The 20,231-nt window shown below is 51.4% G+C and overlaps 2 protein-coding genes across 3 annotated transcripts in view; both read left to right on the top strand.

Moving 5' to 3' along the window:
- Window positions 1-3,666, top strand: part of Urad (ureidoimidazoline (2-oxo-4-hydroxy-4-carboxy-5-) decarboxylase) — an 8,657-nt gene extending 4,991 nt beyond the window's left edge. The window contains exon 2 of the mRNA XM_021162896.1: window positions 2,051-3,666. Within this exon, the coding sequence (XP_021018555.1) occupies window positions 2,051-2,406 (356 nt within the window). The 3' untranslated portion in view covers window positions 2,407-3,666. The remainder of the gene's footprint in view (window positions 1-2,050) is intronic.
- Window positions 3,667-10,141: 6,475 nt separating this feature from the next.
- On the top strand, window positions 10,142-16,565 carry Cdx2 (caudal type homeobox 2). 2 transcript variants are annotated; one of them, XM_021163692.2, is made up of 3 exons: window positions 10,142-10,940; window positions 14,038-14,183; window positions 15,272-16,565. In XM_021163692.2, the coding sequence occupies exons 1-3, from the start codon at window positions 10,403-10,405 to the stop codon at window positions 15,524-15,526; spliced, it is 939 nt and encodes a 312-aa protein (XP_021019351.1). In that variant the 5' UTR covers window positions 10,142-10,402; the 3' UTR covers window positions 15,527-16,565. The 2 variants fall into 2 exon arrangements, with proteins under 2 accessions (XP_021019351.1, XP_021019352.1); XM_021163693.2 differs by having other exon boundaries at window positions 10,243-10,940; window positions 14,038-14,179; window positions 15,272-16,482.
- Window positions 16,566-20,231: the final 3,666 nt, after the last annotated feature.

The raw sequence follows: 20,231 nt of genomic DNA, 5'->3' as shown, positions 1-20,231 counted from the left end.
GGGGGGGGGGGGGAGACGCGGCTAGGCAGCGCTCTCTGGCCTCAAGCTCCACCCATGCATGCTGGGAGGCTGGTGAGGGACAGTGAGAGAAAAGACCTCCCCATTTCCTAGAATCCCACCCATAACTACTTTGTTGACAGCTTGGAGTGCCCGGAGGGAGGACGCACAGTAGAGCAATTGGATCCCCCTGAGGAAGGGGATTTGGGGGCTGTTTGAAACTCAGAAGAAGAGAGGCTAGATTGGGGGGTGTGCAGTTTTTTAGTAACTCAGAGATGCCTGACTCCCCTGCAGCAGCCCCAGCTGTGTGTCCATCCTGGGATTGGGTAGATGTGGGGCGACCCTGCCCAGAGTGGCGTGGCACCGCTAGCCCCTGGCCCTCAGGGTGGGGAATTTAACACTCACATTTTCGCACCACACGGAAAAGCCCAGCTACAAGCTACAGTATGGAAGAGAGAGCTACTCTGGGTGGCCTAGAATCAGGGTGCTCATGAAAGGGGAGTCGGAAACAATGGTGTTGGAAGACTGGGGTTGGTGGCCTGACTGTCCCTTACGTTGCAAGGGCAGGCATGGGTTTAAAGCAAAGGGTACAGGTGTACAGTGTGCCCTAGGGCCGATGACCTCGCGTTTGTTTTCTGAGCCCTTAGTGAATGCCCGATTTTAGAATATATTTTACTTTTAATTTTCTATTTATGAGTACGGTTGTTTGCCTCTTGTTTGTGCGCTGCGGTATCCAAGGAGGTCAGAAGAAATTATCCAGGATTCCTCTGGAGCTAGAGTCCCTTCCATGAGACTCTAGCCATGAGTTAGCTTTGGCAAATGCTTTTTTTCCCCCATCTTGTTATTGGGGAGGGGGGAGGGGGGGTAGGCTACATTTGAGGAATCCAGGGCTGCATCATGTTTAAAGGGATTTTCCTCTTTGTGGGGTATTGAGATACATTTACTAAAGGACCTTTGAATTATTTCCCATTTCCAACAAAGCTTCATCTATTCCCACTGCCAAAGATAGACACCTGCTTAGTGGAGATGGGGGGCGGGACTGGCAGTTATACCTTGTGGTTCCACTTTCGTGGACTTCCTACTAGCATGAACTGCTTGTGCATTCGGTGCCAGGCTGTGGGGAAATGAGTTATCTTTAGTTCTCTATAGTAAGTTAGGTGTGAGGACCCTTCTTTTTATGGAGAGCCGTCCTTCTGGCCACATTTGAGATCTTGTCTCTTCCCCAGAATTCCATTTCGTTCTTTAGAGTGCTTAAAAGACACAGTGTGCCAGGACACCCAAGAACCCCCCTGGTGTTGGCATTAAAAACCCCGGTGGCACTCCATAGCTAGGCTTTCAAGGCCTCCATGAACAAAAGCTTTTGTCCACTTGGGTTCTTTCGGGTTCTGAAGTCAGTCGGAGAAAGAGTCACAACACAACCCCAGAAGTGGGTGTCCGTCATTAAACACAACAAAAGAAAGCAAACAAAACAATAACAAAAGGTCGAGCCACTTTCATACAAGGGCGGAAGAAATCCCGGTGAAATGAGTTTCTTTGCCCTTAATCGACCTGCGAGGCTCCTTGGCTGTCTCATTCCAGAGACCCAGAACTCAGAGTCACAAAATCTGGGCATTTATTTGTCAAGCCCCTTGGATATTATCCCCTGGACCCACCCCTCCCCTGTCTTTTCACCTTTGAGACAGAACGAAGCCCATTCCAGGGCTTTTGGCGGAAGTCTTCGGGCCCTCGCATCCGGCCCCCTTTCAACATCAAAGCCCCCCTGAGAGCAAAGGACTTTGAAAAGATAGGAGTAGCTGGGACCTCTTATCACTCCCCAGCTCTCGGCAGAGCAGGTCATAAATTCCCAGCCTCCCGACTGCCCTCTCTCCTCCTCTACGCGTTCCCCCTAGGTCTGAAAGACCAACCTGACACTCGCACCCCGCCCTCAGGTCCTGGCAGGGACCAAGGGGCTCGCATCTCTTTAGTGGAGAGGGACACCACTACCTGGGGACCCGGCTTGGCTTTCTGATCTGCAGCGAGTAACCCTCTGAAGTGTGTCTGTGTTTCTCCTCAGGCCAGGAGGGCATCCTGCGTTGTCACCCAGATCTAGCGGGCCGCGATCTGCAGCAGGGCACGCTCACTGCTGAGTCACAGCGTGAGCAGAGCCAAGCGGGTCTCACTAGCCTTGACACCAACGACCGGCTGCGGCTGCAGCAACTCAACGCACAGTACCGTGAGCGCTTCGGCTTTCCTTTCGTTCTGGCAGCACGCCTGAGTGACCGTGCCACCGTGCCCCGGGAGCTAGCCCGCAGGCTTCACTGCCAGCCGGAATCCGAGCTGCGCACCGCCCTGGGTGAAGTGAAGAAGATCAGCCACCTGCGCCTGACAGATTTGCTGGGTGCCCACTCCGCCAGGGTGGAACTACCGTGAGACTGGGGATCAGAACGCCAGCAGGATGCTTCAGAGAGGGGACACCCTGCGCCCGGGACTGGCTTGGGCCTGGAAAGACAATTCATACACCCACACAAAGGAAGTGGAGAATTGAAGCAATCACACGAGTAATGCATCCTTTGTGCACTCATCCACATGAGCACGCGTCACCAAAATAAGTCACTGTTCTAGAGGTTTAGCGCTTTGCCCCTGATTTATCCAGATCGTTGCTTCAATTCTCCACTCCGTGCCCTGCCTACACTCTAGCCTTGGAAGATTCCAGAGCTCCCACTGGGCTACTGATTCTTTTCCGCTTAGTCGGGGAGAAGCGGGGGAACTGGCAGCGGAGGCAAAAGGCACAGGAAGACAGCGGTAGGGGCTTTCTTTCTATAGTGGTCTTTTATCTCCCACTTCATTTGATTCACCTGATATTTACATGTGAGCAAAAGCGACTTTCTCGCTCTGAGAGCCTATGGGGGGAAAAAAGTGTGTGCGTGTGTGTGTGTGTGTGTGTGTGTGTGTGTGTGTTTGTGCGCGCGCACGCGTGCCCAAGTTGGAAAGGTTTGATGGTCAAAAGCCGGTGTCACCCTTGTCCCTCCAGATGGTCAGCCCTTAGTGGTGGCCTGGAGTGTCCTGACAAGCCATGCAATGTTAAAAATAGCAATATTTATAGGACAGCCCTGAGTGTTGTGGAGCCCAGGGTGAAGACTGTATCCCATGGAGCTGATAATATGGGGGTAGGGACGATGCTTATAGAAATCTTTCCAATAGAACAAGACTTGGGAGCTTGCGAACCTGGCACTCCAGAGTCAGTCAGCTTGCTGTGGCCACTGTAGAAGCAACATCACCAGCAGGGGGGGGGGACCATGACCGAATTCCCCCTCCTTCCCCCAAAGAGGAAGGGAGGGAGGGAGGGAGGGGGAGAGAGAGAGAGAGAGAGAGAGAGAGAGAGAGAATGAATGAGTCCCAAGAACACAGTGTTAAGGGCTTCTCTTGGCAAAGAAGCAACAAACCATAAATGACTTCCCCAACATGGACAGAGACAGGTGAGATGGAAGAGGAGTTGGTTTCCATAATGAACAGCAAAATAAACTCAAAACAAAAACAAACAAAAAAACACCACCACCCTCTTTCCCTTTCCATAAAGAGCTGTGTCACAGCTTTTGGGCTCTGGGCATGCATGACGGTACACAGATCTAATCCCCTCCTGGAACACTCAGAATCGAAGTAAAGTTGCCTGTTGGCTCTTCTGCCGCCTCACCCATGTCCCTGAGCAGTGAGAACAAAGTGGGGATGCGGGAAGGGATGCCTTGGAAGCTGCCAGTCCTCAGTCAGCATCCTAGGCCTGAACCATCCAGGGAAGAGGGACACCAGGTGCTCGAGGATGCCAGCCCTGTTTGGCTCTGCTCCCTGCCCCCACCCCCCTGTGTCTCCTCTTTGTGTGTCTCCCGGTCTCTTTTACAAACACACACACCACACTCAAAACACACACTCAAAATCACCCACTATAATTCAAAGCATTCTGTCTAGCCTTGGGATAAACCCAACCCTTAGATAACCAGACTCTAAAATGCGGAATCCACCCTCTTTATGTAAATTTGCTAAGTCAGCGATGCAGAGAATCCCAAGGAAACAAGATTTCCAGGGCTATTTTTACAATTCTAGATGTAACCTGTGCCTCTCTGGAACAACCCGGTCTATCCAGCGACATAACTGCATTTCAGGGCACCGGTTGGGCACCTGGCGTCTTGGGTGGTGGGGTGGGGGACCAGGGGACTTGAGTGGTCTACTCATGGACTCTTCCAAAGGAGTGCTGGTAGCCCAAAGGCCAGCGCAGGATGCTCGATCCGGGACCTGGGAAAGACGGGTTTCGGCAACTCAGACCCCTTTCTAGGGAGCCAAGTAGCAGAGGCGGGTTCCCACACTGGCAGGTGATCGGTGTTGCAGAGAGATGGTCAGTACTTTCCTTCCTCCGTATCTGGGCTCTAACAGTGACAAGCCTGTGCCTGGCGCTAGTCCTTGTTTCTTCTCTGTTGCGCAGCATGCGGGAGACCAGGCTGCGCTGCAGGCACCTCAAAGTGTTCGCTCCTGTGAGCCCAGAAAACTCCAGGAGGACGCAGGGATAGCTGTTTTGCATTCGGTGGGAACAATTAATATGTGACTTAGGAATTCTTCAAGAAAAAAAAAAAAAAGATTGAAAAGGAAAAAGAACCAGACAGTCTAATTTGAGGATAAGGTGTTTTGACTACATTCGGAAACCAGACAGTTCATTCGTGTACGCGCGCTACACACACACACACACACACACACACACACACACACACACACATACACACACTGGAGCGATGGGGGGTGCTTCCTTCCTCACCTTCCCCATTGTCACTGTCCCTTACAAAAACATCCGAGCCCAGCAGGCAAACTCTCCTGTTAAAGGGCCACCAAAGCACAAGGCTCAGCTCAGAAATCAGGAGCCCATCTCTGTGAGCTTGGGTCCAGTCACTTTTGTAACTGGAGACTGTGAATGGGGCTTTAAAAAAAACTTATTCTGTGCCTTGACTAGTTAAGGACTCTAGTAGTTAAAGAAGGGAAGAGCGACCGGGGAGACGGGAGACACACATTCAATTTGTAACCTTTACTCAGTTTATACTGACACCTTTCCAAGTTGAGTCACATGATATCAGTTTCAACTTTGTTTTTTATGGAGATTTTCTTTCCTTCTTCACCCCTAGAAAGTGTTTACTATGAAACAAAAGTAAATGAAGACCTTTATAGTCAGTTGGAGAAAAATCTAGAATGGAACTTCCAAAAAAAAAAAAAATGCATCCAAGCACTGAAGTGAACAGGTGCTTCAGAGAGGAAGCAGTATGGAATGTGGTTAGAGCCGCAGCAAGTGGAGAACCTGATGGATCTGGCATTATGATGTATATAGGGTGGGAGTTTGAGGCCCCAAATCAAGACAGCTGGTTTTGTACTGGGGTTATGTGTCCAGGGTGGCACCAACAGACACAGTAATAATTAACGTCTGTACAGACTGCTATGTGTGGCAAAGACATAGTGGCTTGTCTAATGCTAGAGCCTTCCTCAGGTCGCAGCGTTAGCTGCGAGGCCTTGGAGGATCACCAGTTCTCTCTGGTCTTTGTAAAATAGCAGTGTGTGCAGACTCTGGGGCCCCCACCTCCCCCACTCCCCCACCCCACCCCCACCCCCCCACCTCCCCATTCTGCAGTTAGGTAAGGCAGCCAGTCAGTGGCTACTCACTGAGACTGGCTTGTCTGTACTCCTCCCCGAACTGGCCACATAAAATTTAACCTGTAGGCTTTCCTTGGAAGAGATTTTCATATGACAAACAAAGGTCATTCCAGGCCTGAGACAATGGTGAGGGAGCTTGTGTTAGCAGAAGGCCCCCCCCCCCAGGTGATGTTTGCTGCTGTGAGCCTGAGATACTAGCGCCACACACCACCACTATGAGAGCAAAGGAGAAAACTGAGTATCTCCGATTATTTGTTTTGCACCCAGTGCAAAACCAGATTTCTAAAGGCACACATGTAACCCTTTTTCAACAGCAGTTTGTTTGTTTGTTTGTTTGTTTGTTTTTTAAATCTCTTGGCTGTGAGAATATATTTTGGACAGGAGAGAAGAACCAACTACACCCCCTACATTGGATCAGAAGGCTTGGTGGTCCCTCTAGAAGAGGCATAAGACAGCTCTGTGTCCCACCTAAGCTCTGGCATCTTAGAGTAATAACAAAATATCAGAGTAATAACAAAAAAGCTCGGCCCTCAAAGGCCTTGCATGAATTCAGGAAGCTTTCCTTATTTAGAGAGGACCAGGCACCCAGGGTGCTTAAGGGAAAGCAAGCTTCCGTTTGCCAGATGAGACCACATCTGCTCTTGCTAGCAGCTGTGGGCAGCTAAAGGCCCTTCTTACTCCTCTGGGTGGACACTTGGGTCGCCATTGTAGCTTAATGAGCTGGACAGGTGGCAGACTCTGGGGAAACCCTTCAGAATACATAGCACTATTGACCTCCTTCCCAGGGATGTTAGCCAAGAGGTTTGCAGCAGGGTGGGCTGGGTGCCGTTGTTGGGGCCAGTTCATGCATTATTGAGTCTTTCTTTGTGTGGATGGATTGCCGTTGGAGTAGAGTAGCTGAGGACAGATTCCCAAGATCCCAATTAAGTAGAGCACTCTCCCTGCCTGACAGAACCGAGAGAACTCACCGGAAGCTCTCCAGCTCTTCCTGGCTAGTTTTTATGAATGGGCTGCTTCTTTACTGAGCTCAAACTTGTCTTCATGGGACTCAGAAAGAAGACTTAAATGTTAAAGTACTCTGTGTGAGGTGGGTCACCCACTCCCCAGCTGCAGGAACCCCAGATGTGGGGCAGAGGCCAGGTCCTGTCACAGTAGCTGGAACAGACAGAGAAACTTTTGAGCAGAGTTTAAGGAGTACCGCATCGGCCTGGTGAAGGAGCCTGCCCCTTCCTGTAGTCTCTAATCCTGTTCTGTCCAGTGTGTCCTGTGTCCCTGCCCCATCTCCCCATCCCCCCACCCCAGTCAAAGCCCCTGCCCAAGTCACCAGCCTGGATGCTGAAAAGAAACCCTCTTCAAAGAATGTATAATGGCCTCTACATTGTCAGCAACAAAGGGAACCAGGTTGGCTCTCTCTGCAGTCTTCCTTTGGCTTTATTTACCTGGATCTTTTTTTTCCTTCCTACTCTCTCCTGCCCTGGCGGCTAAAGGTTTGTCAACATGGAGGACGGGTGACAAGATAGTGTGCGGAAAGAAGCCACCTACAGTGAAGTTGGGGACAGTCAGAGTGGTCCCTTATAGTCTCAGTTCAGACAAAAACAACCCAACAACAACAAACCCTTAAGCATGCTGCTAAGCACTTCAGCTCAAGAGTAAGGGAGTCTAGAGAGAGGACTTTGATGCATTTTGCATTATGTTATGCTAAAGGTGTGGACCAGCCCCTTGTCTAGAGGACATGCATGCCTCAGCCCAGTGGGGATTTCCAGAGGATGGGCAAGGACCTGTTAAAACTGTCCCAATGGAAGGACACCCAGGACTTCCTTCTTGTTTGTCACCTTCTTCAGAACTCAGGACTGTTCTAACAACCCTGTCCCTTGAGGGGAGCCAGCTTGACCCTTTCTTGCCTGAGAGGGGAATCCATCCACGGGGAATGGGGGGTGGTGGAGATAGAGGGGTGTTGAAGATTGAGTCAGAGACCACCACTCCTTGGCTTCTTTCTTCTCTCCAAATAGCCAGGCTCTGCTACTGCAGTCCTGTCCAGGCTGCTGCTGGGGCACCCAGGTTTTTCAAGTCAAGGAAACCAGTTCCTGTTAGTATCATTTTCTATCCTGGGTCCAAGCACCCCAATTAATTAAAACTCTCTGTTGTTTGGTCAGCTCAGAGGAACTGGCTTGACCTGGGGGGAGCACAGTAGCTCTGTTGGTCTCCCAAGCGGTTGGGTGCCCAAACTGGAGTCCTTTCTGGAGTCCTTTCTCCGTGGCAGAGCACAGAGACACAGCTGGAAAACAGGGACAATTAGCCAGTGGCTGGCAGCCCCGGGGGTCATAAAAACTCAGGAAGTGGCTACCACAGGGCTGAGGGAATGGCTGTCCCTAATAAAGTGATTGTTTCAAAGCAATGCCAGAATGCCGGCATTCGGAAGACACAGGCTGGGCCTGGACCTGGGCCTCTGCTCCAGAGCTTAAGCCTGGGAAGGGATGTGAAGGGTGGAAGGAGGGATTGAGTCTCAGGAAGGGGAGGGAGATAGTCCTAAGATCAAAAGTCTGCAGTGCCTACCACTTAACCTTCCACATTCTGGCCACCCCCTGGGGACTTGAACACCCTTCCTGGTCCTTCCTTCTGTAATGAGGTTTGGTTCCTCCAACCCCACACCCACCCTCAGGTTTATTTCTTGGAAAGTAAGATGACACCTTTGCTGTTCCTGCAAGGTACCTGGGAGGGCTTTAAAGAGGAGCAACAAGGGTCCTTGGCTTCTTGAGGGACAGCTCTCGAAGATCAAGCCACCCCCCTGGTTTTAACCCTTCTTACAAAACACAAACTGTCAGGAGGGTGTGCAAGTTTCCAGAGCTGTAAGAAATGCAGGAGGTGGGAATTGAGGGGATAAAGGAGCCTGGACAAGTGCCCCCCAGGAAGGACACACAAATGGATACACAAGTGCAGGTCTCTAGGGAGGAGAGAGCATTGTCACCATGCTTGGGTTGCAGACAACCATCAGCATGACTGCCCAGCGTGGACCTGGGTAGTTTGGAACATCATGTCTGAAGTGGCGGCCCCAACCTCACCAAGCTGCCTTTACAGACAGACTAAAGGGCCAAGGTTGGCTTTCTCCCACACCCACAGGATCTTCTGTAGGATTCCACCTCAGCCTTGGCCCAGAAAAGTATTTTCTTCTGTACAGTAATGAATAGCGACAACGGTGGATTCATTCCATGGGATGAAAAGCAAATTTCTGCAGAGAGAGCTTTCACTTTATAAAGGACAGAGTGCTGTTTTAAACTTAATTTAATGCTTTAATATTGATTTTATTATTATTTATGGGTATGGTTGTTTTTGACTGCATGTATGGCTCTGTATCACTCATGTATGGTGGCTGGACACCAAAAGAGGGTGTCAGATTTACTTGGGCTGGAGTTCTGGAGTTGTGAGCCCACCAAATGGGTACTGGGAATTGAACATGGGTCCTCCGCAAGAGCAGGCAGTGTTCTGGCTGAGCTATCTCTCCAGCCTCAGAAGAAAGTATTTTTAAGCATGACATAAGACAAGAATAACTAGATAGGTGTCAGCACAAATATTTCCCTTGATTTAAAAACAAAACAAAACAAACAAACTCTTAAATACACTCAGGAAAAACACAAGTGTAATTGAGGAAGTTTCAAACTGAATATGTCGTGTAATTAGCATTTTGCTTAAGGGATAATATATCAGGATCCCGGCCATCCACTAATTACTGCCTTCCATATCGTGGGTCCAGTTGTTGGCTTTGAAGAGGGTTTCGGTTGTTTAATGTAATAGTTTTTAAAAATGAATTGCTTTCTTTGAACTTAAATCTTAACTGTAAGACAAATCCTGGGGTGTGGGGCGCAACCTGGAGGTAGAATGTCTTTTCTTTTTCGTAGAGGCCGAGTGGTTTCCTTTGACAAGGAAATAAATGTATTGCTGAGGGTTGTCCGTCCATCCATCAGTCTCCTCCTGGTTCTCAGAGCGGGAAGGAATAGCCTTCACCGCAGCCCTACAAGCCACCTACCTCCTGGGTTGGTCAGAACGCTCTTCAAAGCAATGACTTCTTTCCCCCTGCCCCCCCTTTCTTGACCACCTCCTGCCTGAGAATGTACGAAAGGCTGCGCCCGCCCGTCTCCAAACCCAGCTTCCCACCAAGCCTGCCTTTCTGGACTTCCCAAGGCGTTTGCAAGTCTCTTCATTTCAGTCTTTGAACCTGTGATTGGAGGTTAAAGTGCACCCAGGTTGGAAGGAGGAAACTCGTTGCAAGAAGGGACTGAATATTCAGCTGTGATCTGGTCGCTGGCCTCTCAGGAGCGCCCCCCCCCCAACTTTTAAAATGCAAATCGTGTTTCTGGGGGTGGTGGTGGTAGGGACTGTGTGCGTAGCGCGCTGCGCCTCGACGTCTCCAGCCATTGGTGTCTGTGTCATTACTAATAGAGTCTTGTAAACACTCGTTAATCACGTAAGGCCGCTGGCCTGGGACTCCGCGAGCCAACCTGCGGCGGGTCATCCCCGCCTCTACAGCCTACTGGCAAGGAGGTGGGAGGAAAGAAGGAAGAGAGGGGAGGAGGCAGGACGGAGGGAGGGACTGCCCGGGAGGCAGAAGCTCTGCAAGGAGCCGGCCGAGCACCCTGGGCTGAGGTGCAGCCAGCTACCTTTATCTCTAGCCCCCTGCGCCTCGCGCCTCTGGCAGCCTTCAACGTTTGTCCCCAGACAGCATGGTGAGGTCTGCTCTGGGTCCCTCGCCACCATGTACGTGAGCTACCTTCTGGACAAGGACGTGAGCATGTATCCTAGCTCCGTGCGCCACTCCGGCGGCCTGAACCTGGCTCCGCAGAACTTTGTCAGTCCTCCGCAGTACCCGGACTACGGTGGTTACCACGTGGCGGCCGCGGCGGCTGCTACGGCTAACTTGGACAGCGCTCAGTCCCCAGGACCATCCTGGTCCACCGCGTACGGCGCCCCTCTCCGCGAGGACTGGAATGGCTACGCACCCGGGGGCGCTGCGGCAGCCAACGCGGTAGCCCACGGTCTCAATGGTGGCTCCCCGGCCGCCGCTATGGGCTACAGCAGCCCCGCCGAATACCACGCGCACCATCACCCGCATCATCACCCGCACCATCCGGCCGCCTCGCCGTCCTGCGCCTCCGGCTTGCTGCAGACGCTCAACCTCGGCCCTCCGGGGCCCGCAGCCACCGCCGCCGCCGAACAGCTGTCCCCCAGCGGCCAGCGGCGAAACCTGTGCGAGTGGATGCGGAAGCCCGCGCAGCAGTCCCTAGGAAGCCAAGGTAAGCGGTGCCGGGGCGCGCCCCAGGTCCCGCGTGCGTTGGGGCTGTCGCGGGCTGTCTGCCAGCTCCTAGCCAGGACAGGAGAAGGGGCAAAGGGGGAAATACAGGTGGATTCATCCCAGGAGTGTATATTTGTGTCTCGCTCCCCCAGGTTTGTTTAGGGCAGTACCCCATTGGCAACCTCGGGACGCCTTCGGAAGCTCCCGGTAGTGTCCTAAGCACTGTCGCCCGCCGCGAGCTGAATCGTGCCCTTGAGTTGGCTGCCTCCCGCATTCCTTACACCGTTCCTGGCCGAGAGGGTCCGGCCGCTTGGATTCCCTTTGCTGTGCCTACTCAACTTAGCTACCTGCTTTTCTTCTTCCATCTGAGGTACCCCCCCGAAAGGGTCAGGGAGTGTGGAGGCTGCGCCAGGATCAGTTTGGCCATTAGGGTCTATTGAAGGGGTCGGTGCTGCTGCGAGCACAGACGCCGCGGTGCGCCCCTGGAGAGAAGGCGGAGCCCCCAGAAGCCTCAGAGGAAATGGATCCCTGACTCTTCCCCCTTTCTGCCAAGCAAAGTCTCTCATAGAAATCCTCTCTTAGCATCACAGCGGACTCGGCTTCTTAAGAAGGTTTCTTCCTGATCCTTCCCTTCTAGAATCTCGTGTGTCTGAGAGTGTTGTGTGTTGGATTCGGGAGCTTTTTCACGAAAGACCCGAGATTGCCGGTCTGTGGGACTCACAAGCTCTGTTTGCCCTTTCTGATGTCCAGATGTGTATAGGAATGGGAAGGAAGTGAACAAAGTGTAACAGGGAGTGCTACTAAGAGTCCCCCCTTTTTTTGTTCCTTGAAGCCTTCTCCAGCTCTTTGAGCTTCCGCTTCTCTGGATTTGCTTCTTGTTGGCACAGCCGGGCCACATGCCCGGGTTATGGCCACTTTGAGGAGGTTTATAGCCAATTACAGCCGTATAAATCAGAGCGGCACTTGGGGGCCTGTCGCTGGACACTTCTGCGTCACTGCGCACACCCCGTCAACATCTTGGTGGGCAATGCTGCCGGAGAGAAGCCTCCAGATTAGCCTCCAGTGGGCTTTGACATTGTCGTTTCCAAGAGGACTTACTCCTAAACCGGTTCTCCGCATAAACCCTACTTTCCCAAGCCTGCCTGAAGTGGAGGATCGCCGGTAGGGGTCTTAGCCCTCCGAAAGAACTTTTGCGTTCAGGGGGTGGGTGGTCTGAGACTAGGGTCCTGGGAGGGGGAGGAGAACCTCGGGAGCCCAGGCCGCGGGGTCAGCAGATGAGAGGTCGCTGTGAAGTCCCGCGCCGAGGTGGCAAGACCGCTGTCGGCGCCGGGCGCCCTTGTGATGTTAATGTAGGGAAGCTGTGGCCCGCAGTGCCGGAGCCCGACTCTTCTGCAGAGCGTCATCTGTCAAGGGGCAGAGGCGTGTACGCCGCCCGGCCGGCTTTGATGTACACCTTTCAGCCCGGCCATTGTCTCTTTTAGGGCCCGGAAAGAGGGTGGTGACTTTCGCAGTCAATAATGAATTCTGACAACTCCTTCTCATCCCTCCCCTCTTCCAGCCCCCCTCCTTGGTTCCCAGGGGGTGCGGGGCGCCTGCAAGCCCTTGGGGAGCGGACCGCAGGGCTCACGGATCATCTTTGCGTTCCTCAGCCAGCGCGTGGTGCTCTAAGAGCAGCATCCGTTCTAGGGCGAGGACCGCTGGGGGAAATTGTTCTGCGCCTCGCTTCCCAGGTCTGATAGTTTTCCTTAGTACTACAAGCTCTTTGCTATTCGGTCTGCACACTTAAGATTTGGTTCTGTCGTCTTCTGTGGAGTGGGGCACTAGCGAGTGTGTTACAGGCTCCAGTGAGCCCGCTCGGGACCGGTTGGATCCCTTTACTTCCAAAGCCGGCGCGGGGTCGGGGCCGCAGCGCCCATTCAAATGCGCCTGCGGGGCTGTGTTTATGTTAATGCTCCTGGCGGGGAAGGGGATGAAAGCTGAGGCCGCCATTTGCTCAGTAGTGGTAATTCAAACAGAATGCGGTTGTTATTAAGGCATTGAAAGCGCTTTTCTTTGATAAGATCGCCTTGTCTTGCATTGTTTGCGGCTGTGTTCCCCTTTCAGCGGCGGGGGGACCTCTCTCTGATCCCTCCTGTATCTTCCCAGGACACTTTTGTTGTGGTTTGCAAAGGTTTTTACCTGAACAAAGTCAGCCTGCGGGGCCTTAAACACCCCTGGGCAACTCCCACCCCTTAGATCTCCTTGTTCAACTAGGCACTGAGCACTAAAATCTATCTGTTCTGATGTGAGATCTCTCCAACTTTGGACGTGGAACAGTTCCTGGTCAGCATTCTGTCCACAGAAGCAACCCCGACTTAACCGGGTTGAATAGCCAGACTCCAGCCTGATCCAGCAGCCCCGCGCTATTTGTCAAGGTCCTTCAGTAAAACAATCAATCCAAGATTTAATATGTTGACTCAATCCAATGACCACAGGTCACTTGGCCAGGATAGTTGCCTCGGGGGATAAATGGGGAATTAAAAAAGAAAGAATGCCTCAGGCCAAACCTAACTGGGCAGGTGTGACGTGTTCCAAGTAGAAGGATTTTCCTCCTGACAACATGGAGCTAGCACTCAGAATTCCAGGGCAGGACTTTGTGTGTGGTACTGGTGACTGGTGGGGATCTGCCAGCCCCTGCATCCATCTTTCCACTATATTGAAACAAAAGGTAACTACCAGCTTACCCTGTCGCCACATCCCAGGTATTTTCAAAGTGGGCTGCCGTTTCGCTTCTAACAAGTCTGAAAATGTGGATATTGATATTCCTGGGGACTCTGGTCACTTTCCCCACCGCCCTTTTTTCTGATCCTAAATATACTATATTTGATTTATGGAAAGGAGTGGGGGCTGTGTGAGAGGTGTTCTTTTCAGGTTAGTTGTGCCTCCAGGCTTACACACCCCCTTCCTCAGGATCCTGTGGGTAGATATTGTCAACCTGGGTAGTAGACACCCACCTCCATCAGTGGATGGAAAGAAATGACTCCTGGGTTAGGGAAGTTTGTCATTACCTATGACTGATGGATTGTAGCTCTTAGCCAAAACTTCTCCTTCCTCCACAGTGAAAACCAGGACAAAAGACAAATACCGGGTGGTGTACACAGACCATCAGCGGCTGGAGCTGGAGAAGGAGTTTCACTTTAGTCGATACATCACCATCAGGAGGAAAAGTGAGCTGGCTGCCACACTTGGGCTCTCCGAGAGGCAGGTGGGAATCGCCTTTCCTGGGTCTGGTTATTATGGCCTGGGGCAATCTTAATGGGTAGCATTAGAAAGTTTGGTTGAGGGAGCTGTTGCCTTTTGAGAATCCTTGAGTGTCCAGTTGTTTTTGCCACTCTTTCAATGGATCAGAGAGCTGTAAGGGAAAAGCCAAGTCGAGACTGCAAGGTGGAATTGCACTTGGACAGAGAAAGAGTGACTGGAACCATGGTTCTCAACCTATGGGTCGCGACCCCTCAGCTTGCCTCTCAAATACACTGTGCTTTATAACAGCAGCAAAATTATAGTTATGAAATAGCAATTAAAATAATTTGTGATTGGGGGTGTCACCACAGCATGAAGAACTGTCCTAAAAAGAAAAACAAAGGTCCAGTCTACGCATACAAACTAAAGAGGCAGGGGCTGGAGAGGTGATGCCAGCGCTTAAGAGCACACACTTCTCTTGCAGAGGATCGGGAGTTCTGTTTCCAGCACCCATGTCAGGTGGCTCACAGTGTCACAGTGTCGGCTAACTCTGATTGCAGGGGACACCCTGTGCCTCTGGCTTCTGTGGATATATATGGATGTATACAGACATATACACATAGCAAAGATAAAAAAAAAAAACCCTTGAAATTTTTTTTTCTTTAACACAAAAGAGGCCCTTCTTGGCACACCAACACTTTCTGTAGGGAAAAGGGAAGGAACAAACAAGACAAATTCATAGCCAGAAAGTTTAGGACAAAGTTTCATTGTCTGTGCCAAGGTGAAGAAGAACATCGCAGTACCAATGAGCTATGGGAGCCAAAGGGTGACCCATGAGGCACATTTGAGCTGGCCAACCATTTGTATAGGGAATAGCTTTCGTCATGGTTCCGTTCCCTGGTTCTGAGGTTCTGTTGCTAGTAAAGGGTTTTTTGTTTGTTTGTTTTTTGAAAGCAACTTGGGGAGGGGGCAGGCAAGTAAAGAGGACGAGGCTGGCCTGGCTTTGGGAACATTTCCGGCATCGAGTTAAAGCTCGGTGAAAGAAGGACGCTCCCCGGGTGGCGCCATTTCTCCGTTCTTATCTTCTTCTACCTTCTATTTTGTCGTCTCTAGGTTAAAATTTGGTTTCAGAACCGCAGAGCCAAGGAGAGGAAAATCAAGAAGAAGCAGCAGCAGCAACAGCAGCAGCAGCAACAACAACAGCCTCCACAGCCGCCGCCACAACCTTCCCAGCCTCAGCCGGGTGCCCTGCGGAGCGTGCCCGAGCCCTTGAGTCCTGTGACCTCCTTGCAAGGCTCGGTGCCTGGTTCTGTCCCTGGGGTTCTGGGGCCAGCTGGAGGAGTTTTAAACTCCACTGTTACCCAGTGACCCCTCCCGTGGTCTGAAGCGGCGGTGGCACAGCAATCCCAGGCTGAGCCATGAGGAGTATGGACGCTGCGAGAATCCTCAGAAGAGACCCCTCTCCTCCTACCCACGAACAGCATCTACTGATGGAGATTGAGGACAGAAGATGAGTGGGATTGTGGACCTCAGGGGAAGACATGGTTTAGATTTTATTTTTTTCTTTTTAACTTTTCCCATTCTGACTTTTCCTGCCAGCAACGACAAACGAAGTGATTCCTGGGGCTTCATCGTTCATGCTCTTTGCCAGGACTGACTACAGACATGAAGCTTTCAGCCTCTTTTGCCCCAGCTCTTTGCCTCTCTGTATTTCTGTGTGGAGCTGAGGAGAGAGTGAGGCTGGATGGGGTGGGGGTAGCAATACTTGAGCCAAGGTGGCTGTTTCCTGCTGGCTGCTTTCTGAGAACCAGCTGGCCGTCCTGCCTCGGGCCAGGGACTATTCAAACTACAGGAGCCAGAGGCAGCTAAGATAGAAAGCTGGACTGACCGAAGTCTGCAGAACCTCCCCCACCAGGTGGTCTGGGCTTTCTTCTCCACAGATCAGGAAGGGGTGGTGGGTTCAGGGGCTGCGGTGTGAGGGGGTTGGTTAGCCAACGCCAGGCCCCTGCGACAAGGGCTTGTTTAGAAAGCCTGTCACCAGAGCTGCTGTAGGCGGAATGTATGTCTGTGTTGTAAATGCCAGAGCCAACCTGGACTTCCTGTCCCTTCCCTCGTCTTTGGCTGAAGAAGACCGGAATTGTTTGCTGCTGTTCGAGTCACTGATCTGTGTAACAAGCCAAACAAGCCTTTTAAAAAGCCTTCTTGATCCATGGGTAGAGACGTTGTATGGTGAAGGGAAGTCGGGAGGGGGGGAAGGGGATCCGAACACAGTTGACTTTTATTTTGTAAAAAGACAAAGATAAACGAACTTTAACAGATTTCAGATCATGAATTTTATCTTCTTTGGAATTTGAATGAAATTTTTATTATTTTTTTCCTTAGGAAATAAAATATCTTCTCTGGTTGCAAGCTAAACGTGTAGGGGTGGAGGTGATGAGGTAGAGAAGGTTGTCTGGGCAGCCCATTTTTTTACCCAGGAGCTGAAGGAGCAAGTCCTGAGCCTTCCCCCACCCACCCCCCCCATGCCTCAGTCCAGCAATGGGCTGTGGAATGTGTGCTTTTCCTGGGGGTGCCTTTGGGCAAAAAGCTCATCACAACGGTTAGCTGCTTCCAGCTGCTGCAGAATCATTCGTGGGGGTGGGGTGAGAGGGCTTTAGCTCCCTTCTCAATGCAAACAGAAGGCAACTTCCTCCATTAGCGACCCCCAACCAACCCAGCCACCACGCGCGCGCTCAGGTATGCCCTTTAGCCAATCAAATTGAGCGCAGCATTGACTACTATTTTTTTTTTTTTCTGTTCTTTCAAGACAACGCTTTTAGGACAGATAGTCCTCTGAATCCCTAGGTATTTTCATGGCCTCCCTCTGCCTACACTCCTTTCTAACTACCCGGAATGACATTATCTTCCCACTCCCACCCCCACCAAACACAAGAATTCAAGATCAGAATAAGATCCAAGAGGTGGCTACTTATCTGCCTGATCTGCTGCCTCTCCTGAGTGTCTGGGTCCTCTGGCTAGGTCAGAAAGGAAAACTTTACCACTTCCATTTAGGACTAAGCCGTGCCCTAAAGTACTGGATTCACATGGAGGGAGGAGGCAGGCAAGCAGGGCAGGGAGTCTCTCGGTTCACCACCCCACCACCCGGCGGCACCTCCCCGGTTTCTCCACTCTAACAGGTGGCGAATTTGCTGTTAGATTGGGAAAGGTGTCTTCAGTAGGAAAGGAAGGGTGTTGGAGACTCAGGGGGGAAGCTGCGTGGGTGTCTGCGGGGCGGGGGCTCCCCAGGTTCAGGGCCAGGTGATCCTCGTTGCCCCCAGGTGCTTCCCGCCCCAGCTAGGATAGCAGCCCTGCGCGTTGGCCGCGCCCACACGCCAGCTCCTCGCCGGCGGCGCGGTTGCTATGCGTTGCTGTGAAACGCCTGTCAATAAACTCTGTTTGGACAGTGGAGCAAGAGCACAAGGGTTGTTTGCTTAGTGGTTAGAGGTTCAAAAGTCGGCATTGTCCCGCTGCACGCGATTACAAGTCCCCCCCCGCCCCCCACTCTTCCCGGGGCTCTCTGGCGCAGAGATGATGGGCGGGGGGGGGGGGCGCTCTGAAACGCAACCAAGCTCGCAGTAGCAGACCCTCCCCCTCTCCCGCTTTCTGTAGCCTGAGCCTTCCAGGCCAAGGGAGGAGGGAAAAAAGGCCCTTCCGGGCCAGTGACGCTGTAGAGAGCTTCAGACCCAGAGACACTGTGTCATCGGTAAAGCCAGCTGGAGGAAACGTGGGATGTGGCGCGAAGTGGCAGACCAGCCTCAGTTTAGAGAGACTTGTACCTGGAGCTTGAGGCTGTTTTAGAGCGAATAATCGAGAGGCTCTATAATGCTCCAGCTCCGGGCCCTTGAGACATCAGCTCTGGGTTCAGGCCGCTAGGAGGCGCGTGTGCTCTGGGAAGAGCTGGGGATTGGCCTGTGCTCTGCGCTCAAAAGGGCTCCAGATCCTGCCCAGCTAGAAAATTTCAGCCAACGCGTCTCCTCACCTCAGCTGCTGTCACACCAAGGCACCCGAGATCTCCCAGGATAGTTCTTGGCTTGTAGAAAATGAGTTAGGGTTGAAGGTGTAGGGATGGGACACAGCGCACTAACAGGGCTTAGCATGTGAGAAGGTTCAAGTCCCCAGAGCTCACAGTCCAAACGCCCAAGTTCAGACTGCGGGAGATTCTTGGATCTGTTGACTTTAAGAAAACAAACCTGGAATAGAGATTCCTCACCATTCTAAAAGAGCCCCTTTGTACCGTTTCTCTCTTTTTTCTTTTTCTTTTTAGATTTACATTACCCTGAAGAGATGGCTCAGTGTTTAAAAGCATTGACTGCTCTTCCAGACGATAAGGGTTTGATTCCCAGCAGCGAGACGACAACTTACACCCTTCTGTAACTCCCACTAGTCCAGGGGATCTACCACCCTCTTCTGGCCTCCTCAGACGGGGTGCACTGGCACACATACACGCTGGCAGAACACACATGAAAGAAAGATAAACGGGATAAAACATCAGTACGGGACATGTATGGAAAGACGCAGGCTGTGTCCAGCTATTTTTTTCCCCCTGTGAACACTGTGTTGTGTCATTATACCCATCTAATAAAGTTAAAGTTTGAAAGGCGAATTTAGTATTTAATCAGATGCTTACATTAGTCAAGAAAATAAATTTTATTTTAAATTTTAAAAAATTATTTTTTTATTATTTATTTATATAAATACATCATAGCTGTCTTCAGACACACCCGGAGAGTGCATCAGATCCCATTACAGATGGTTGTGAGCCACCATGTGATTGCTGGGAATTGAAGTCAGGACCGCTGGAAGAGCAGTCAGTGCTCTTTAACTGCTGAGCCATCTCTCCAGCCCCAAGAAAATGAATTTTAAATAGCAATTAAAACAGAGAGCCAGTTATTTCCTTGCCGTTGTGATGCATAACCATCAAGGGAGAAAAGACAGCAACAGGAGGCTGCTGAAGGCCAGAAGCAAACTTTGGGGCCTGTCATTTGCACCACAGGCTGCTCTTTCAGGGTCAGTCGACCTTGGGGAGGTCACAGCTTTCCTATCTGTATAATGGGAGTCAGGTGGGAGGTTGTAGGTATCTTTACAGCACACACTACAATTGAGCCTTCGAAGGGACCTGGCTGCTTTTTATCACAAAGCGTCTTCTGAAATGTGCTCCAGGGCCCTGACGGAGACCCTTTGAATAGGATAACTTCTGGAATCCTGATGCAATCACCCCCTTCCTGGAACTTCTTTTTTTTTCTCTCTCTAACTCCTTCAGCCCTGGTTGCTCTGACAAAATAGCCTCCAGTCTGTCCAGTCTCCTCTCCACCCACAGCTTCTTCATACCCTCTGGGGTGGCAGAGCCCTGACCTGAATTCCAGATGTGAAGACAAGCAAGTTAACTGATCTGATCGCTTCCCTGTTCCTCCTAGAAGTGTCCAAACCCAGCTGGTTTCCAGGAGAGTGAAAAGCGGTCACAGGCGCCTCTGAGGTCTCCTTACCATTGATAAGTACTTTTCCTCCTTTTGTTTTGCTTTTTAGCTCAAAAGGGGTGTGTGTGTGTGGAACTGACCATCTTCCTTTGGAAATTATCAGCATCCCGACAGCGCCTTATTAATCCCATACGGTTCCAGGAGGCATCCCAAGAGCCAGCTGTGGCTCTGACTGAACTAAGGTTCACTCTTTCCTCAAGTGTCTTTAAGGCCAGTTGTGACTGTAGGATACCACGCAGGTGTTCCTGATGACAGCTGGAGGAACAGCTGAGTGACCCCAGGGCCAGACAATCACTCAGTGTCTCAATGTTTGTTTGTGTTTGTGTGTGTGTGTTTGCCTTAGCTACAAACCAGAGACTAAATCCACTTCTTATTTCAGATTTCTAAGGAATGTTATGAAGTTAGATATAGAAAACAGCTTAGAATGTGTTATTACTATTATCGTGAGACTGGGTTTGCCTGTGTAGCCCTGTCTGTCCTGGAACTTGCTGTGTAGACCAGGCTGGCCTCAAACTCACCTGCCTCTGGAGTACTGGAATTTAAGGCATGTGCCACCCCCC

This window comes from Mus caroli, chromosome 5 (genome assembly GCF_900094665.2).
Source record: "Mus caroli chromosome 5, CAROLI_EIJ_v1.1, whole genome shotgun sequence".
Classification (NCBI taxonomy): domain Eukaryota; kingdom Metazoa; phylum Chordata; class Mammalia; order Rodentia; family Muridae; genus Mus; species Mus caroli.
The sequence above is the reverse complement of the archived record's forward strand: the minus strand, read 5'-3'. Positions and strand labels throughout refer to the sequence as shown.